We start from the raw sequence: 20,617 nt of genomic DNA, 5'->3' as shown, positions 1-20,617 counted from the left end.
ACATGGTGTATGAGGATAAAAGTAAAAAATATTGGTAACTAGCTTTGTAAATGGTAAAGTAATATACCAATTTAAGGCATTCTGTAATCACTGGAATCTCTCCGACAGCTCACAGACCCACCACTAGGTGCCAGCATGCCTTTCTCTCAGGACTGGCTGTTTCCTCCGTTGCACCCACGCCAGGCAACTCCGGTCTAGTTTCATCAACAACCAGGAGGACGCACACGGAATCTAATGTCTGCTTTCACTCCTGGCCCCTCTCCCCATCCCCGCAGCAGCGGCAGCCTCTACTGCTCCAGTCCTGCATTTACTATCGTCTCAAGTTTGGTTGCTTTTCTGAAAAGCATGAAACTGGACTTGTCCTCATAAACCTATCAGTGACTCCAGAACCTGACGGAGATGATTCCAGGAATCTGAGAAGGGAGAAGAGCTCACGACGCTGCGGGGGAGGGTCTCGGCTCTCTGAGACGAGGGGCGGGAGGGAGCGCCCTTAGGATCTGCGGGAGCTCTCATCTGCCAATCTCTAGGGAACCGTACTGTTAATCCCATGGCTGCTGACTCGTGGAAAACAACTGGGAGCAGGAATTCTGGCACAACGTCCACGCACTTTGCCGTCTCTCCGGGTGCAGTTGTAGGTAGAGTTCTGATCACAGACGACCCCTCAGCCTCCTTCCCGGCTGCAGGAGAGACTGGCAGTATGATGTCTCACCGTGACTCCTAACAAATATGCTGATTTGATCCACAGGGTCTACAGCACAATGGCAATTGTACAGGAAAATGTCACCATTCAAAATTTTACAAACAGGAAAATAAAATGATAAAATAACTGTGTTTGAGTGAGATCAGTGGCTGATTCGAAAAAGACTAAAGCTTCTCATTTCTATTCTCTAATATCACTGCTGAACTAACTCAAGCTGCCTCTAATATACCAAACTCTCTGGTTACTCTGCAAGTAGGAGAGGGCAGGGCGCCCTCTTGGAGGGACTGACAGCCAGTCTCCCGCCAGCTCAGCGATCTTCTTACCTCTGGAGCAACGAAGTTCGCCGTGTAACAGGGCGTCATCAGCAGCCCATTCTCAGCGCGCAGCTGCTTGGCAAACCCAAAGTCACAGATTCGGATGGATTCAGGGTTTCCAGACTCGTCCACATACAGTATGTTACTTGGCTTCAGGTCTCGATGAACAACCTGGAAAGGCAGGAGGAATCACACCTAACACTCCAGGCCCAGGATGGAGCAGGAAAGAGAAGGGGTTGCATTCCGAATTTAAGGGTTTATTCCCAGCAGGTCCTGCGGCAGGAAGCAATCCACTTGGATGCTGTACTCTTTAGAGGGGTCCTCCCTCCTGTCTTTCTCTCAATCCGAGGACCCAGTACAAACCCTTTTGATGAATGAATATTTGAATGAATGAATAAATAAGCAGCTATCCAAGATAAGGGAGTGGCTTATTGGGGTCATTACCATAAAAGGAAGTGCGGTGAGTTCAGGCAATGTGAATAAAAAGATTTCTAAAGACAAATATTTACCACATGCCTAGCACATTCCAAGCGAGGCTAGGTGTCGGGTACACCAGTGAGTGAGGCAGGCAAGACACCTCTGTCACAGGACACATGACAGAGGACAGGGATCAAGCCATTGCACAGAAACCCTAATGCTGCACCTGTGCTGAGGGGGGTGCGGGCGCTCTGAGCACGAGGGATGGGTCTGAGAAAGCTGTAACGATGGCAGGGCCAGCGACTCCTCAAAGCTAAGCAGCTATTTAGGGCACAAAGCGATTTCTTCTGCAGGGCACAGAGGCTGATTATAAGATCGCGGGTTGTGCCTTCACACAGCTTGGAACCTGGACGTCTCCATTGTCCTGTTAAAACCCAGTGGGAGGATGTCGGAGGGAAATTAAAGGGACACAGCCAGGCAGACAGCTCGGTTTACAGGGGCCCCGACGGCAGGGAAACGAGGGAGTTTAGTTCCTGTTCATCCCTCCCCTCTCTAAAGAGAAGGAAATCTGCACAAACCGTCATCCAAAGGGCTTCCTCTAGACTTTGACTGTCCTGGGAATACCTAGAAATGCTTAATACGCCCAGACCACTGGGTGACCATGCAAAACGGACCCCTGGTGTGTCTGGAGGAATATCCTCCTGTGCAGAGGTGACTGCATTTTAAAAGCTATGACCACATGCACACGGCTGGCTGAGGAAGTATTGCCTGCTTCAAGAGAAGTGCTGAGAAGGGATGGGGGCAGGAGAAGAGGTGGGGTACCATGTGACCAGCCCGGTGAGGCCAGGTCTGGGCTGCGAGTGTGGGGTCTGGAAGCAGAGTGCTGGTTTGGAACCAGCCTCTATCACTCCCTCGTGTGCGACCTTGGGCAAGACGCTTAACCTTCCTGTGCTCTAGTCTCCCCTTCTGTACAATGGGTGTAATCCAGAGTTGAGGACTGTAGAAATGAAGAGCTTATAGCAGTGCCTGGACCATGTGAGGGCTAGATGAACCTTAGCTATTCTTGTCATTTTTATTGACAGTATTCCTTTGTCTTGGTTAAGGAATTCAAATTTAAATAAGGCAAGTGATGAAAATTCCAACATTTCCCTTTATCAAGCCCAAAGTATTTTTTCGCTATAACTAGGCCAGGTAAATTTAATTTCTTTGCCTGGCTCCTGGATACACTACGTGTACAATGATTTTAGACACAAGAGGGACGATTGTGATACGGGAGAAATCAAGGATGACCTGAGCTCCCAGATCTGAGCCCTGGAACTCCTCCATGAGTTCAGCTTCCTGTTCCTCCTCTGTCCCCTCCCCCAACAAGGCAGCTGGGAGCGCGCGGTCTTACCCCCTGGGAGTGGAGGTAGTCCATGGTCTTGGTGATGGTGCACAGCACATCACTGGCCTCCCGCTCCGAGAAGTACCTCTGCCGGAGGATGCGGTCCAGGAGCTCTCCGCCGCGCATCAGCTCCATCACCAGGTACACAAACTTGCCGTCGTCGTAGACCTGGGAGGCCGAGAGAGGAGGAATGTGCAGACCTCAGGGACCGCGCAGTCACCCATGGCCATCCTGCCCTCACATGTCCCTTGTTTCTGGGAAGCAGAGATGGCTCCAGAAGGGGCAGAAGGGGAAGTCAATAAGTAGAGTCTGGGGTCACAGCGCTCCCCTGGGAGTAAAAACAAGACTTCTGTAAAAAATAAGTGAATTGCCATTCCAGTGATACCAGATGTGGTCTACCTAAGTTGTTCTTAGGATAAAAGCAGCTTTCATCATCTGCTGCTAAGCAGGGAATGAGCCAGCAATGCTACGAGCTAAAACTGCATGGATGGGATTTTAGCTGAAACGAATCCTGGTGCTGCCCCACCTCTCCGAGGTGGAGATATTTAGAGGTGGAACGTGAGGATGCTCGGACAACACCACTCAGCAGCAGCAGCTCTCTAAGGCTGCTCTCGAGCAGCTCTCTCTGCTTTTCAAACTTTAATGTGCACTTCACCTTGGGGGGATCTTGTTAACAGGCAGGTTCTGACCCACCAGGTCTGGGTGGAGCCCAACCTTGCCTCTGTGCCTGAACTAGATGGAGCAGCCAGACCCTCAAGTCCTGACAGGGGAAGAAGGCAGAGTCACGGCGAATCTACCAGGTTGGAGTTGTGCTTTCATTTCAGAAAAGCAATAGAAAAAGAGAGCTCTGGCCATACTAGCTTTAATCGCATGAACTTCAAACAAAATAAAACTACACTCTGGCTTTTTATGTCACGCTGTGTGTGCACCAATCACTCTGCAGATGGTGCCCAAGCATTGAGAAGAGCTTGATGGCAACGGAGAAAAGCTCCTAAATACAATTATGTTTTAGCTTACAAATCAATGAATTTACTAAAATAATTTGCTTGACTCTGAACTCAAAAGATGTAAAGTTAATTCTGGTGTATTTATTTCCAAGTTTACGAACTCGAAGGCTCTACTTTTGAGAACGTACACCCGATGACATCATGGACTTGGAATCACTCATTCCAAACAGAATAAAAGTGGTCTGAAATGCTCTGGGAGTTTTCTAATTAGCTGATTTCTGTCATGGATCTTAACACATAAATAAAAAACGAAATGGCAAGGATTGACCTTGTGTGGGGGTGACTGTAACCCAAGAGGAACAAAGTGAGGCTTCAGTTTCAGCTTTGTTCACACAAGGCACTTGTTTTAAGCTTTCCTTAGAACTGAATTGGCATTTTGAAGGTCTCTTACTCCAGGAATTTACGAGGCCCAAAGGGAAATTGAGGCGGCCCCAATATCTTGAGGTTTTGGGTTCACGATGCTGGAATCATTCTGGAGTTTGAGGGTAAAGGTGTAGAGGAAGAAAAGTCTCTCTCTCCCCTCCCTGACCCCAAACACCCAGCCCCTGGGCCTTTACAGTATGCTGTGGGGTGCCTCCCGACAGGCTCCTATGAGGCTGGTTCCAGCCCCTTCCCTCTCCCAGAGAAAGGACCACCAATCACCCAACAGAGAAAGCAAAGTAAGCTACGAGGAACAGCATAGCCAGAACTCTGGATCTGGAGTCTCAGATCTGACCCAGCCCAGCTCATGGACTCCACACTCTCCATTTCTGTCATATTTACAAATGACAACAAAAAGTTCCACATCTGGATGAGAATTCCCACCAGGTATCTTTTTCTCTTTTATACGTGCATGTCATGTGATTTGGGAGGAGTGGGGGGTGTGTGCTATCAACAGGGATGTGAATAAACGGTCTAGCGGGTCAGGCCAACCAGCAGCCGAGTGATTCCAAGGAGCATGTGGCAGAAACCGGCTCGGGCCCGCGCTCCTGGGCACAGCCGACAGTTGTCGAACCTGCAGAAACTAACTTTCTGTTCCAGTTGAAGAAACACGGAGCACAAGTGACATGGTGGTTGCATGGAGACCACTTACATCTTTGAGGGTGATGATGTTCGGGTGCTGGCCATACCGCAGCAGAATCTCAATCTCTTCCGAGGGGTCTCTTTTGCTCTTATCGATTATCTGGAACAAACAGAGCATGTGCATGAGGCTTGGACCCTTTCTGTCTCCTCCTCCCCTCCAGCTCACGCTCAACCAAGATAACTCGCAGTGGTCTAGAAATTCATGGCAATCCATTCTTTCCCAGCTAACACGAGATCAACATTTAAAAAAGAGAGTACAACCCATCAGATACTAATTTTAAGATATTACACGATTGGATGGAGAAGTGTAGGTTTGGGGAGATCACACAGGCACCATCCAATAAAGGAATGTGCTTTTTAACCACCATGGCTGGCTTTGGGTTGGGGGCCTGCTCTGTCCATAATGATCCTCCTGTGAGATCAAGGGCATGGTTCTCACCAAGGACACCGGGCTGGCGTGTACACTGAATCTGCCGCTGTGGCTTAGACACACAGACTCTCTGCCTGGTTTCCATCCTCCCCACCACCCGGCATTTGTATCTCATGTCTTAGGATAACAGATAAAAATAATTTTACCCCACGAAAATAGATGGCTCCCAACAACAAGGTGTCACGAATAAAAGCCTACCCTGAAATAGGGAGTCATCTGTTGGTAGATAACGGCTAATACCTCTGGAAGTAGCTCAATTATGCCCTTGCTCCTCTTTTATGCGGATGGAACTGGTGGCGGTAGGGGACCCCATTCATGTGAAATCTCCAGCACATGTTGGAAATGACACTCAGAATAGAAGAGTCGTTCATACTGTTGCTGTGCATTAATTCCACTCAATTTTAAAATACTTGCTATTTGGAGGATGTGCAAGCATTTTGCGATCAGAGTATAAGGGAGATTTGCTTTTAAGTTCTATCATGTCAAAGACTCTAAGTGGAGCTTTGCATAAAACTCAACCTCTTTCCTTTAGATGAACAAAACGCTTGGGCAGCATTTGACCAGCTGTTGGTGCTCTGCCCCGGTCACCCTCCCTCCCCTCCCCCTCCCTGTGATGAAAGATCGCCGTAGGGCCAGTTCTTCTCTCTCCACCTCCATCTCTCCATCTTCTCTCTTCTCTCTCCACCTTGGCCCACTGCCAAGCTCTGATGACATCGGTGTCCAGGACAGTGAGTCCAATGATATGAGTTGTTAAACAGGCAGAAAGTCAAGCTCTCATTCTTTTTTTTAAAGATTTTATTTATTTATTTTTCCCCCAACGCCCCAGTAGATAGTTGTATGTCATGGCTGCACATCCTTCTAGTTGCTGTATGTGGGACGCGGCCTCAGCATGGCCGGAGAAGCGGCGCGTCGGTGCGATCCCGGGATCTGAACCCGGGCCGCCAGCAGCAGAGCGCGCGCACTTAACCGCTAAGCCACGGGGCCGGCCCTAAGCTCTCATTCTTGACACAGCATTCTTTTCCTCTTGCTACATTTAATTCCACTAAAGTTTTCACCAAGACACCAGGATTACTTCTATTATTGAAACAAGCCCACAGATAATGCATCTTTCTAAAGGAGAAACATTTTTAAAGGTTCCTTCAATGGGGAAGGGGGTTCCTCAATATGGTGGCGCAGAACTGACCACTGGGAGGTGGGTCTTTACACTACTTGGATTGCATGTCGACCAACCAGGTTCTAGAACTCTCTCTGCCCCAGCTGCCTGCAGGGCCATGCAATCTCTCTGTGCTGTGATCTTCTCTTTGCAATTTGAGAAGGTTAAAATACATTAGTGCATTTAAAAACATTAGTAGTAGATACTTTTTTTCAAATAAAATTTTGTGATAAAAGAGATGTATTCTCAGCACAAATCTGTTTTATCCCCCTCACAATGGAATAGGGTGCAGGATAAACAGGAAAGAGGAAGCCTTTTCTCTCCTGTCAGTGGCCCCGGGGCAGGGCAGTTTGCAGTTACTAGAGCAGAGGGGCAGCTCCAGGCAGAGGGTGTCTGACAGGAGCTGGGGGCTTTGGTGGAGGGAGCCTCACCTTCCCCCCAACTCCTCCCTCCTGTGGTGTCTCTCCACAGCAGAACTGACAGGAAGCCAGAGGGCAGGCAGGGCACTGTGATGGGGTCCCTACGGTCAGTATCCTGGCCCCCTAGCACAGGGAGGGGAGGAAGAGAGTCTGCACAGGAAATGAGATAGTCAGCCTGGAAGAGAAGTCCCCACTAGAACTGGGGCAGGAGCAGGTTCTTAAACCTGCCCTCCTGGCTTTCCACCTTTCCCTTGATCTGGGCAGGGCTATCTCAAACCCAACCTGAGCCGACACGGGTCCAATACACAGCTGCAAGTTCTGCTCAGACCCAGTGTTTTGATCTCGACTGGTGTCAGTGCTGGCTGCTTTTACCCACAAATCTTTTTCTGGGATTTTTTTTCCCAAAGGTAAGGAAGAAGACTCCTAACGGAGACACTGAGCAGTGAGGCGTGATCACTGGTCCCTGAGCACAAAGCTGCAGTCTGTGCTGGGGGATGGGAGGGCCCAGAGAGAGGTTCTGACATATTGTTTAGACATGTCAAGGAATGAATTTATTCTCTGTGGGGTCAGTTTCTTGGGATTCCTATTGTTAGACTTGCCTCTTGTTCAAGCCAGCCCTGGTGGATCGAGTTCCTTATTTTGAGAATAATATGGTTTTATAATCTTTCTTGTGCAGCAAAACCCGGGGAGGATTCTCAGTAAACACCTTCATGAACAAGGCTTTCTCTCTCCGTGTTAATGCTCAAATAATAATGACAGACCACAAAGGAGTTGGGAGGAATGGTCTCTCTCTCACTCTCCTCCGGCAATAGCCAAAGAGCGCAGGACACTGCTCAGAGGTCAGCCACCCACCATGGCTGGTAAATAAGCCTTTCACGGTGTTGCTGTATAACAGGCTGTATACTTCCACTTTCCTTAGGGATGTTAAGTAGGAATACCCATGAAGCAAGTCTGGCCTCAATAATGGATGGCAGACAACAATGATTTTCCTGAGCAGGTGAAACATATAGGAACGTATCAAATACATTTCTATTCCTGGTGGCTGAAGATGGGAACAGCACTGGATGAGACTTCATTAAACCATTAAACACGCTTTTTTCTCTTCCTTTTTGCTCTCTACATTTCTCCATCGTCCTCTTCCTCATTTCTCTCCAGCACCGCACTCCCATCCTGGGACATTAAATAGCTTGGGGAAACGGGCTTTGAGGTTCTAACTGACCAAGAGGGGGAGTTAACTCACAGGCTTCCAAAACACCCTCACTAGGCAGGGTATTTCTGCTGACTTGCCAAAAGGATCAATACCATATTTGAAACAAGGGTAATAGAGCTTGTAATCACTAGTAAAATTTAACAGACACCTTCTCCTGCACAATTAATTTAAACAAATGACACAGAGAAAGAACTCTAAGTTTTCCTGCCGGAAAAAATTAAAATTTCCATGCCAATCAGTTTTCCTTCTAAAAATAAGCTCTATTCATGTCAAACATCTGTCTTAATTCCATTGCTTTTTTGGTTGACAAATTACATACACAGTATGAAAATGAGCACAGAAACACACATGTTATTTTAAACTGTCTGTTGTGAATGCAAATCGGGGCTCCTTCTTGGGAGAGCTTGCCCCAGCTTCAGTCATGCACGTATCAGCCACACTTCATCACTAGAATTAAGAATTGAGTAAGACGTGCTCTTGCACAATCATAAGGATCTCACTTTGTTTTTACCTGATTCTATTGCAAAAACAAACTAAGGTACTTTTAATAACATAACAAAAATATGCTACTGAGAAGGTGTGGCCATCTCTTAAGGCATGTGCTTCCTTCCAGGAAAACTTGGCCACCGCTGATGATGTACATCCATCTCCTGCATAAACCTTTCAGACAAAGAAGAAATCTAAAAATGGAACTCTGAATGAAGAGGTGTCTGTGTGTCTATGTTTGAAGCTAAAATTGGCCAACAGGAAAAGCCGTGATGATAGTAAAGCTCTCTTTGTTTCAGATTCTTCAGTTATGTTGCACTTTTTGCTCTAGCTTCTGGTTCTGTGATCAATAAAATTCCTAAACGGCTGGATTGTGAGTTCCCTGAGAACAGGTTTGTGTTCTTGCCTGGAACCCAGAACTGCCATAAAAAAGAGTTCAATAAAAAGACTGTGTCAATGAATGAAAGTAACCAACTAACTGAACAGCGGAATCTATGCAGAGTGAAATGCATTCTAGAGACAAGAAATGCTCTATCGAACAATTGTATTGTCAACCCTGACAATAAGAAAGCCAAAGAAAGGGATGAAGTGATTTTGAATTTGAAGAAAAGCTCCCAATGGTTATTTCTTTTTTAAATAACACTTTACCTTGTCACCACCAAGCATTATAACGGGAGTGTGGAGACAGGAAACAAGCTAGGAAGCATGTCACGGGTAATGAGTGACATTAAGAAAGGTACTCCAGGCCAAGGAGGATACAGAGACAGGAGAGGAGCCACAGGGTGGTCAGGGAGACATTGACTGAGAGCAGAGACCTGTGGAAATGAGGAGACCGGCACCCAGGTCTCGAGGAGGAAAGTTCTGGGCACAGGGAAGGCAAGAATGTCACCCATGTAGGAGCGTCATGTGTTCTGGGATCAACTCAGAGGAGCTTGGTCCAGCTGGAGAGGAGTGGGTGGGGGACAGAGGAAAGGGGAGGGCTAGAGGGGCTAGAGAAACATGGGGAATGGGGTGATGGGGCCTTACTGCCTCCTGTAAGGGTTGGGTTCCATCTGAGTGAGATGGAAAACCACTGGAGGAGGGTTTAGGGCAGAGGAATGATGAGATTCAATGTATGTTGTTGAGGTTTAGCTTTGGTGGCCATGTGGAAGAGATGGTAAAGGGCAAAGATGGACCTGGGAGACTGTTAGGATGCTACGGAAGCAGAACAGGCAAGAGGTGACGGCTGCTTGGACTGGGGTAGTAACACTGGAGACGAAGAGAGCTGGCTGGGTTCTAGACTAGAGAGAATGAGGGAGAGAGTAGGTACAGGACATGACAATCTGGCCTACTGTGATGGAGTGTGGGAGGCAGAATACAGTCCCCAAAGGCATCCACATCCTAATCCCTGGAACCTGTGAATATGTTGCCTTACATTCAGAAGGAACTTTGCAGATGGGATTAAGTATCTTGAGATGTGGGGATTACCTGCTTATCAGGTGTGCTCAATCTAATCACCAAGGCAGGAGGCTAGAGCTAGCAGCAGGAGATGTGGCACCAGAAGCAAGAATTTATAATGATTCAAGCAGGGGCCATGAGCCAAGGAATGCTGGCAGCCTCTAGAAGCCGGAAAAGGCAAGGCAACGGATCCTCACCATGGAAATAAATGAAGACCACCCAAGAGAACAGCAGAGCTGTCCACTCAGAGCTGCTATAGCAAGGGTATCATCTGGATATATCTTCAGTGACGTCAGCGTCATGGCGGAGTGAGCTTTCCCGTGAACTCTTCCCCGAGAAGATACAACAAAAGGAACAGTCACAGACCAACAATGGAATCCCAGACAGTGAAAAGCTAGATCAGAAAGATCCACACTGCCACACATCTGAGAGTGGAACATGCTGGGCCCCCGGAGGAAGTGGGGAGAGGTAAGGAGAACTCCCCTCCCTCCCCATCAGATCAGCGATCCCAGTCCCCGTGGCTCCCAGAGAGGGGGGAGGGGCAGCCCTCGGCGGGGAAACCGTAGCTCTTCGGGCTCTCAGCCAGTGGGAAACTCCCATACAGAGGACTCAGAAGAGCCACAGGGCTACCATCAACATCTGAGCACCCCAGAGAGTAGATAACGAGGGGCCCCCCAGGCCAGGGACCCAGAGGGCAAAAGAGAGAGCTCCCCACTCCCCCCAAACCGGACCCTGCAGCTCAGCCCACCCGACCAGACCAATCGATCCACGGCAGACCAGACCAAACGATCCGACCTGCAGATCGCAGCAGAAAAACCACGGCAGAGTGCAGGGGGCTTAGATTACACAGCCCTTTACCACCACACAGTGGTGGCGGGTGGAAATTGCAACCAGAGATTTCCAGGATGAGCAAAAACAAAGCCAACACAGGAACCACAATGCAAAGATACATGAAATCACTAGACCAGAAGGAAATTGACAAGTACCCAGAAAGCAATCCTGAAGACACAGAAATCCATAATCTAAAAGACAGAGATTTCGGGGCCGGCCCCGTGGCTTAGCGGTTAAGTGCGTGCTCTCCGCTGCCGGCGGCCTGGGTTCAGATCCCGGGTGCGCACCGAGGCACCACACCTCCAGCCATGCTGAGGCCGCATCCCACATACAGCAACTAGAAGGATGTGCAGCTATGACAGACAACTATGTACTGGGGCTTTGGGGGAAAAATAAATAAATAAAATCTTTAAAAAAAAAAAAAAGACAGAGATTTCAAAATAGCTATCATAAAAACACTCAACGAAATACGAGACAACACAATTCAACGAGATTAGCAGTTTCTTCACAAAAGAGATTGAAATCATAAAGAAAAACCAATCAGTGCTGATGGAGATGAAGAACACAATGGAGGAGATAAAGGAGAATCTGGAATCTTTAAAGAACAGAGCTGACAATATAGAGGAAAGAATTAGCACCTTAGAGGATAGGAATACAGATATACTCCAGATGGAAGAGGAGAGAGAACTAAGACTAAAAAGAAGTGAAGAAAGTCTCTGAGAAATATCTGACTCTATTAGGAAATGTAACATAAGAATTATAGGTATTCCTGAGGGAGAAGAGAGGGAAAGAGGAACAGAGAGCCTATTCAAGGAAATAATAGCTGAGAATTTCCCAAATCTGGGGAAGGAGCAGGAAATACTAGTAAGCAAAGTCAACAGGTCACCTAAATATATTAACAGACAAAGGCCCACTCCACGACACCTAGTGGTAAGGCTAGCCAGAGTCAATGACAAAGAAACAACATTAAGGGCAGCTAGACAAAAACAAAAAATAACGTACAAAGGAACTCCCATCAGGCTCTCAGCGGATTTCTCAACAGAAACTTTACAGGCTAGGAGAGACTGGAATGATATATTCAAAATACTGAAAGACAAAAACTTTCAGCCAAGAATACTCTATCCAGCAAAAATATCCTTCAAATATGATGGAGAAATAGTAACTCTCCCAGATAAACAAAAGCTAAGGGAGTTCATGGCCACGAGACCCCCACTACAAGAAATACTCAAGAAGGCCCTCAGCCCTGAAAAAAAGAAGAGAAAGGGAATACAAAGCTTGGAGCAAGGAGAAAAATAGGTAGATAAACTCAGAAAAATAGTAGATCTTTACCGGAATAGGTTAGCAACCACTTAAATACTAAAATCAAAGACCAAAGGAAGAAATTCACCAAAAATACATTTAACCTCATCACTGTAAACACACAGCCACAACACAAGATAGAACAAGGTATAACAAGAACTACTCAGAAGGGGAAGAGGAAAGTGATTGAATTGACTTAGTATAAGGAAATAGGAAGTCGTCAGATAATGGAATATCTCATACACAAGATTTTTTACACAAACCTCAAGGTAACCAGTAAACAAATAATCAAAACCACATATGATAAACAAAGAGAAAACTAGAAGAGTCATGAGACAGAACAACCAAACTGAATTGGCAGTCCGAAACAAATGGGAAAAGTAACAAAGGAAACGCAAAAGAACCAGAAAATAAGTGACAGAACAGCAACATTAAACCCTCATATATCAATAATTACCCTAAATGTAAATGGATTGAACTCTCCAATCAAAAGATACAGAGTGGCAGGATGGATTAAAAAGCAAGACCCAACAATATGCTGCCTCCAGGAAACACATCTCAGCTCTAAAGACAAGCACAGGCTCAGAGTGAAAGGATGGAAGACAATACTCCAAGCTAATGGCAAACAAAAGAAAGCAGGTGTTGCCATACTCATATCAGACAAAGTAGACTTCAAGATAAAACAGGTGAAGAAAGACAAAGAAGGGAAATATATAATGATAAAAGGGACACTTCACCAAGAAGACATATCACTTATAAATATATATGCACCCAACATAGGAGCACCAATGTACATAAAGCAACTATTAACAAACCTAAAAGGAGACATTAACAAATAATATATCTTCACATGGGGAAAATTGATGGAATTTTACTCGCTAAGCAGCATTTTGGTTGATTTGCTATTCCATGACCTATATCACTTAATGTTTTCTGAGACATGCATTCATAAACTATTCATTAATGATCTAAGACATGCCAGGCACTGTGATATGTACTTTATATATATTACATATATTCCTACAGTCCTAGAAGACAGGGAATATCAAACCCATTCAACAGATGAAGAGCCTGAGGCTCATAAAGTTTGGTAACGTGCCAAGTTCACAGGACTAGATCCCTGGTCTAAATTCTTCTAGAGGCAAATGTTCCACTGTCATTTCTTCATAAAAGTACTGCCCTTTTCCCACTTCTCTGCAATGGTACATTTTTAATAAATCAAGGGACCATGTGCAAGTGGAAAGAAAAAAAAAAGGGGGTCGTCTGGCAAGACTCCAGGCAGGCAGGGGAGTGGGGGAGCTTTCTAGTGGGAAGAGGGGCTCAAGAGCACCCCAGTGGAGGCTGTGGGCCTGGGGGAGCTGGGGTCGGGTTACTAGAAGTGGGGCTCCTATGTGGCTGGAGAGCGGAGAACATCTGGCTTTCTCTGGTTGGCCCTGAGTTGGAAGCAGGAACTGAATTTAGGGCTGCCATCAGTTATTGATCAAGTTCCCACTATTCTGGGCTGATTGTTAGAGAAGTTACTGTTCAGCTTCCTGGATTGTCCCCGGAGACAGCAGCCTGGCTTCCTGCAGGTCTGACATACACAGCCACTCCCTGGGGTGTTCACTATAGGTGAGGGGTCGGCTCCCTGGGATGCTCACTGTAGATGAGGGCTCGGCTCCCTGGGATGCTCGCTATAGATGAGGGGTGGGCTTCCTGGGCAGCTCGCTGCAGGCTGTGGTCGGAGCTCTATTTTTACAGACGGTCTGACCGTTGTCCGTGCGTGTGCTCTGTCTCTCATCCTGTGGAGCCTCCAGAAGGAACCAGCCCCACCAACACCTGACTTCAGCCTGGTGAGGCCAATTTTGGACTCCGACCTCCAGGACTGCAAGACATATGTGCACGTTGTTTTAAGCCACTACTTTTGTGGTGATGTGTGACATCAACCATGGGAAACTAACACTTGGAGGAAGCCAGCAGGAGAAGTTGTGGTGGGAGATGAAGAATCATGTTTAGGCTATGATGAGCTGAGACACTGGTTAGACACCAGGGGTCATGGGGAGGAGTCAGGTGGACACAATGGATGTGTTTTTTTTTTTTTTTTTAATTTTATTTATTTATTTTTTCCCCAAAGCCCCAGTAGATAGCTGTATGTCATAGCTGCACATCCCTCTAGTTGCTGCATGTGGGATGTGGCCTCAGCATGGCCGGAGAAGTGGTGCCTTGGTGCGTGCCCGGGATCCGAACCCGGGCCGCCAGCAGCGAAGCGTGCGCACTTAACCGCTATGCCACGGGGCCGGCCCTGGATGTTTATTACTGATGACCCAAAGAGCCTTCCTAAGAAGCAAGCCTGTGAGGAGGTGCTCACTGTGGAGAAATCCATCCATCTGCTGCCACCTTCGAGACATCTTCTGAAGCAATTAATTTAAATATATCCAGCAATGCAGCTTCCCAGCGTGTGTTTCATGGAGAACGCAAATCCCCGCCTGACTCCATCCAGGAGCTTCTTTGATCAGAGAAAAACGGCTGTGCTGATAGAAAAACGGCTGGGCAGGGTAGAGCCGCCTTCCGCCGGGAGAGGCTGGAGACACCACTATTTCCCCGTTTTTCCTGAATCCCTTTCTTCTGCAGGGAGAGAACTCTGTCCCTACTATTTTCCTCAGTCATACATTTCGCCACCAAAACTGCCACTTCTCTTCCTTCCTTGTCAGTCTAAATGTCACCTTCTTTCTTTTCTGTTTTATCTGGAACCCACTGCCCCTTGTCCGGCCTCCATGCCTGTGGAACATTCCCTTTGCTTGCGCTGGGCCGGGAAGGTATTTACAGCAGCGATCTTGTCTCCTGTGATGTTGCGCTTCTTCCATGGGACCTGCTCTCCAAACCTTCAACCACTGTTCCTCCTTGCTTCACATTTCCACATGATTTCTATAAAATAAACGTGTTTTCAGTCCCTAACGTGAGGATCAGCATTGTTCTCCTCTCTCCAGGTCTGGCCGCAGATGGTTCCGCTCTAGCAGCACGATCCTCTCTTGAGGTTGACTTGTGCACGGGCTGCCACCGATGATTCCTTAAGTCTCAGGTTATGGCGACCCTCTGCTTTCTCAATGGCTTCATGTTCTTCTCGGAGCCTGGTATCCTGGAGTCACCTTGAACGAAGGTTCCCAGAGGTGTCCCCCCATCAGTCTCAGGTTGACTTCCCAGCTTTACGTCGCTGGGGTTCTCAGGATGCAGTTTCTGAAGCACTGCCCGGAGGAGGAGCAGGCGTATAGAAATAGGAGCTGGGCCTAGCGATGCCAATGACCTCGGAGCAAAGAACTGAAACAAAGGTCAGCAGGGACTTGGACTGCCCGAAAAGCTGTGTGGAACAGGCCGGAGCAGCTGACTGGGGGGGCCCTGGATGGAAGGGCTTGCAGGGTGCTGGGCAGAAGACGACGGCACACCGTGGGCTGGTAGGTAAAGCTGATGGGGCGGCCTTGGTGTGGCTAGGCTAGGCTCTCACACAGCCACCCCATGGCCCCACCAGCCGGGAACTCTCAAGAGAAGGAACCTGGATCCGATTTCACATGGGCCTCCACTTTTACCAGTTACAACTTCACCTTAAAGTTTGAGGAACTCAGATGTTTATAAAACAATGAATTTTTCTTGCAGGTCCCATGATGTGTGCTTTAAATTTATTCTGAAGCCCAACTTTACCACCCACCCCATCTGATCTGCATGGCTGTCTCTTTCTTTTGTGATTTGGGCATTGCAAGATGCATGACAGAGTAGCTGCAATGGCGCATTAGGGCTCTTGCTCCTCAGAAGCAGAGAGGCGGTGCCCCGTGGAGGAGAAGGGCACGCGCTCGCGTCTGACCACTTGGATGGGAACCGGGCTCTCCCATTTACTAGCTGGTTAACCTCTCCATCTCTGTTCCCTCAAGGGACAATGAGAATAATTACATCACACGGTTGTGAGGATTAAACGACTTAACATATGCAGAGCGTTTGGAAGAGTGTTTGGAATACAGTGAGCACTGAGTAGTTACTGTCTTCACCATCATTGTTATACGATGTAATATACAATACACAACGTAATACAATTTGCAATAAGTCTGAATTCTATTTAATGTCAGCTGCTCCTGGTCTCATGAGCTTCAGTTGTTGGATCATTTGCTCCTTATAATTTACTGATGTTTGTGTTTTGCAAAAGAGGATCAAGGTGGCAAAATCGGTACCTCAGGTATATAAGTTAGTGCTATGCCCATTGCTGTGCCCCGCAATATATAGAAACTTGAGTCATTAGCAGACACTGTCCAGCACACTCTCAAGGCACACCTGTGTAAGCTTATGAGAAGGTGAGACATAAGCCACACAAGGCAACTTTCCTGTAGTGAATCAGCTCTGACACGTGTACATATATTTATATATTTCTATGTACTTTCCCCAACCAACACAATGCCAGGAGCCCTTCCTTTTACACAAATTGGCATTGTCTACAATATGTGCCTGATCACATTAAGCCACAAAGATCTAAAAACAAAATAAAAACAACCTTCTCACTCAATTCTTGTAAAGTGACCTCAGCACCTTTGGTGGAATAAGAATATTAATGATTTTTTCCTTTCAAATCTACCTCTCCCCTTCCTTTGAATCCTACTCAATCACAGTAACCTGCACTTAATAACTGACTCCATTTTAATCTTATTTTAAAGGAAAGGTGCATTCATGGCTTGGCATCTATGCAGTTTTATGTCTTGTTATTTCAAAGTTGGGTATAATTTCATCTCCTACCACTAGCGTTCTGGGGCTGGTTATGAAAACAGACAGACTTTAGTTCTCCATTAGACTACTAGCTGTTCTGTCCCAAGGAAATAGCTGCGAGTTCTTACATAGGCACATATGTTCAACTACAGCGTGTCTGACAAAGGGAAGAGGAGGCACCGAGAGAACATGATGCACGAGGTGGGTGCACTGGTGGAGCGTCCCACGCCAAGTCCAACCTGAGTGGTGTTTGTGAGGAAGCTGAGGGTCAGCGACCTGTCTTCAGCGCCTGAGGATGGTGGACGAGCCTGGGCAATGTCATGCTGTTTGCCACAGCTCATAGGGAGGAACCAGCCTAGGGATTCAGACTCTGATTGAACCAACTCTTATTGAGTCCCGACTCTACGTGGGCACTGGGCTAAAGGTTTTGTTAAGTGGTAGCTACAATTCGTCTCACTAATTTTAGGCCCTGCATATAAAAATGCAGCTGAGAATAAATGCAAAACCAGTAGTCTCGTTGACTGAGAGTAAACTTGGGTAGACTGGTTTAAATATAGCCTTAAATGTGGTTAATATGATGACAGTAATTATAGTGGCAAAATTAGGTACCTACAAGACACAGAAATAAACTTAGAGCAAAACACAATGATATTTCCAAGAACATGAGAACCATTGCATCCCATCCTCGCTTTGAGGCTGCTGGTCTGATCTTTGTGGAGTTAAGAGCTGGCTCTGACCCCTCTCAGAAGGACCCACACTTGGAGTCCCTGCTCCATCATAGCAAGGGGCTGCCCCACGCCTGCACAGAGCGTGGGCAGCGCTGAGCTTGGTCATATCATCACCCTGCTACCACACAAGAAACAGAAACTTAACAGAAGGAAAACCCCATTCTCGTCCCCCAAATATCAGCCTGTGGGAATTTATTTGTGTGGGCTCTCTCCCCACCCCAGAAGGGTGCTGTAGGCTGGGGTGCTCAACCTCAGCACTACCGACATTTCAGGGGGGATAATTCTTTGTGGGAGGGGTGGGGGCTGTCCTGTACACCGCAGGGTGTGAAGCAGCACCCCTGGCGTCTGTATACTAGAGGCTGGTAGTGACTCACGCCCCTTTGTGACAACCAGGATGTCTCCAGGCACCGCCAGAGTCCACAGGGGGCAATATCACCCTGCTTGATCATGACCGCCCCAGGCAAAAACCATGTATTCTGGCCTCAGTCCTGCTGTTCACTCAAGATTGCGCATTCTTTTTTCTGCTCGTTACTCAGTGGGGAAGTTCTGAATCACCCACATAGTTGGACGAGGAGGCCCTGACTGGCTCCGAATGGATTGTTTCTCAAAATGAAACAGACACCCTTTCCCATCCAAGAATTTGGATAGCCGGGTTTGCAAACTGTCCGCATGGTCGCTGAGAGAGGGGTGGCCAAATTCGAGGGCGTCTGTTGAACTGAAATCTAACACACAGGCCAAGGAGTTGAACACCACGTTCCTCCTTCTGAGTTACATTAGAACACACTCAATTTTGCCGTGTCCCAGTTCCTCCAATGTCAAGTAGGGACACTGCTACTTATCAACAGAGAACTGACAGAGCTGACAGAGAACAAGGCTGAAAAATATTTCAGTTACGTTCTACCTGGAAAATGCTGAACATGAAACAGCACAGTGATCTGTGCTACGTGGGCAGTTTGGGTAACAAACAGGCCATCCTAAATAATGAGTTCTTTGCCACGAAACTCCTGCCAGCTCTTTCATCTTTGAAGGAAATCCAAACCAGGTGTCAGCCCTCAGACAAATGAACCTTTCCAAGAAGCAGCTTAAACGTGCTCTGAAACAGTTCTGGGTCCCAGGGTTGTGCTGTGCAGGGAGCTTCATCTCACTGGAAAGTCACTGTCTTCGTGGGGCCCTGCTCCCTCCTGTGCTTGGTTAGTTTAAGCATCTTCCAGATAGTAAGTTATGATCCACTGCAGTCTCTGAGAGGATGAGGGAAATCTCTGTAATGTCCCTCAGCTAAATTTGTCCAGGGAGCTTCAAGGCTCATAAAAAAGCAGGAAGACTTGGTTCTTTCTTCTACCATCAGTTTCAGTTACAGTGCCTGGCTTCTCTGCCCTGAGAGGGCTGTAGCTGAAATTCCTCAGAAATTCCCATCACGGCGTTTGGCTTCAACGACATCTTCGGGGACTGAGTTATAAGCCATTTAACAAAGCTGAATTCAGATGGTGTCTTTTTATGAGCACTGGATATGAGAACGTTAGTGGAAAACATACCCTTGCCTTTGTCAATGGGAGATTTGTTTTCAGAAGCACAAAACAGTAGCTGATCAGCCTCACAGTAGCAGGCTGTTTTCATGAAGGCATCCTGGTCGCTGAGCTGGCCAAACAACAGACTTGTTTCTTTGCACTCCCTGGAAGCAGCGATTGTTTCTAGGATTGCTGCTGGTCACCCAATAAACTATCTAAAGAAATTCCATGAGAGATGACCCACGCAGAAAAAAATTCTAAGAAGCTCATGCATGCTTATTAAGCATACGTGCAATATATTTCAAAGTACAAATGAAATTCTCTCGTCTGAGGCAGAACGCAGGTCTCTACGCTCCACCATCATCACAGCTGTACACGGAAACAGCATCTGGATGTGCAAATGGTGGGTGTCCATCCAAGTTCTCCTTTAAACTCTCCCAAGGATGAAGAAAAATAAAAGTCCTCAACAGTCCCAATCCTAGAAATACAGCAACCCACATTCCCATGCTATAGAGGTAACCACCTCATGACCCAACCTGGTTTTCTCTTGCTCGTAAATCCACCACTGGACATTGTGACATGCCGGTAACCCTCATTGTCGTCTCAACCCACTTCTCCCAGGAATTGTAAATAGTGCTGTATTACCTTCCTTCAACCTCTCCTTCATGTGTTCAAGACACTGGGCAGGGGCTGGCCCCGTGGCTTAGCAGTTAAGTGTGCGTGCTCCGCTACTGGCGGCGCGGGGTTTGGATCCCGGGTGCGCCCCGACGCACCACTTCTCCGGCCATCCTGAGGCTGCATCCCACATACAGCAACTAGAAGGATGTGCAACTATGACATACAACTATCTACTGGGGCTTTGGGGAAAAAAGGAGGAGGATTGGCAATAGATGTTAGCTCAGAGCCAGTCTTCCTCAGCAAAAAAAGACGAGGATTAGTATGGATGTTAGCTCAGGGCTGATCTTCCTCACAAAAAAAACACAAAAACAAAAGACACTGGGCAGGCTGAACATGGAGAATCTATCAGCGGAACTCACAGGTTAATTGTTCTTCCATATTTAAACATTCTTTTGTGTTTGAGGAATTCAAGATAAACTTGTCAGAAAGCCATATATTTCCAACCCAAACTAAACCAAGGGGCCTGAGTTTTTTTGGGTTGGTGTTATTTTCGACAGGGCTGAGCATTTTCTCAGAGCAAGAAACACTGGGTAGATGTCCCCAGTGGATACGCATGCTATTCTTGAGGATCGACCTTTTTGAAAAATGGCAGTTTTCACGAAAGGCAGTGGAGCTGTGGTGAGCTATGATGGAAAGTGGCCATCTTACTGTAGTCATCATTTTGAACAATTTTTTCAAAGGTTAGGAAAGTCACAATGGACGGAATTACCCCTTTTACACTGCTGCCTGCTGGGCAGGTTCCATCTTTTCCCCACAGGTTCTTTGCAGAGCAGGTGCAGCCCCACGTGCTACAGACATGTTTGGGATAAGCCAGAGTGGGTCTGGTCACGATGACATC

At 47.2% G+C, this 20,617-nt stretch overlaps 1 protein-coding gene across 5 annotated transcripts in view; it reads right to left on the bottom strand.

Annotated features, from left to right (window-relative positions):
• Window positions 1-20,617, bottom strand: part of RPS6KA2 (ribosomal protein S6 kinase A2) — a 370,158-nt gene that overhangs the window by 11,448 nt on the left and 338,093 nt on the right. For all 5 annotated transcript variants that reach the window (XM_087425031.1, XM_087425032.1, XM_087425033.1 and 2 more), the window contains 3 exons: window positions 4,895-4,984; window positions 2,825-2,983; window positions 1,024-1,185 (listed from right to left, as the gene is read on the bottom strand). In XM_087425031.1, the coding sequence (XP_087281157.1) occupies window positions 1,024-1,185; window positions 2,825-2,983; window positions 4,895-4,984 (411 nt within the window). The remainder of the gene's footprint in view (window positions 1-1,023; window positions 1,186-2,824; window positions 2,984-4,894; window positions 4,985-20,617) is intronic.

Source organism: Ceratotherium simum, chromosome 38 (assembly GCF_057802395.1).
Source record: "Ceratotherium simum simum isolate JZ-2026a chromosome 38, ASM5780239v1, whole genome shotgun sequence".
Lineage (NCBI taxonomy): Eukaryota > Metazoa > Chordata > Mammalia > Perissodactyla > Rhinocerotidae > Ceratotherium > Ceratotherium simum.
Note: the sequence above shows the minus strand (reverse complement) of the source record. Positions and strands in the feature narration are given on the sequence as shown.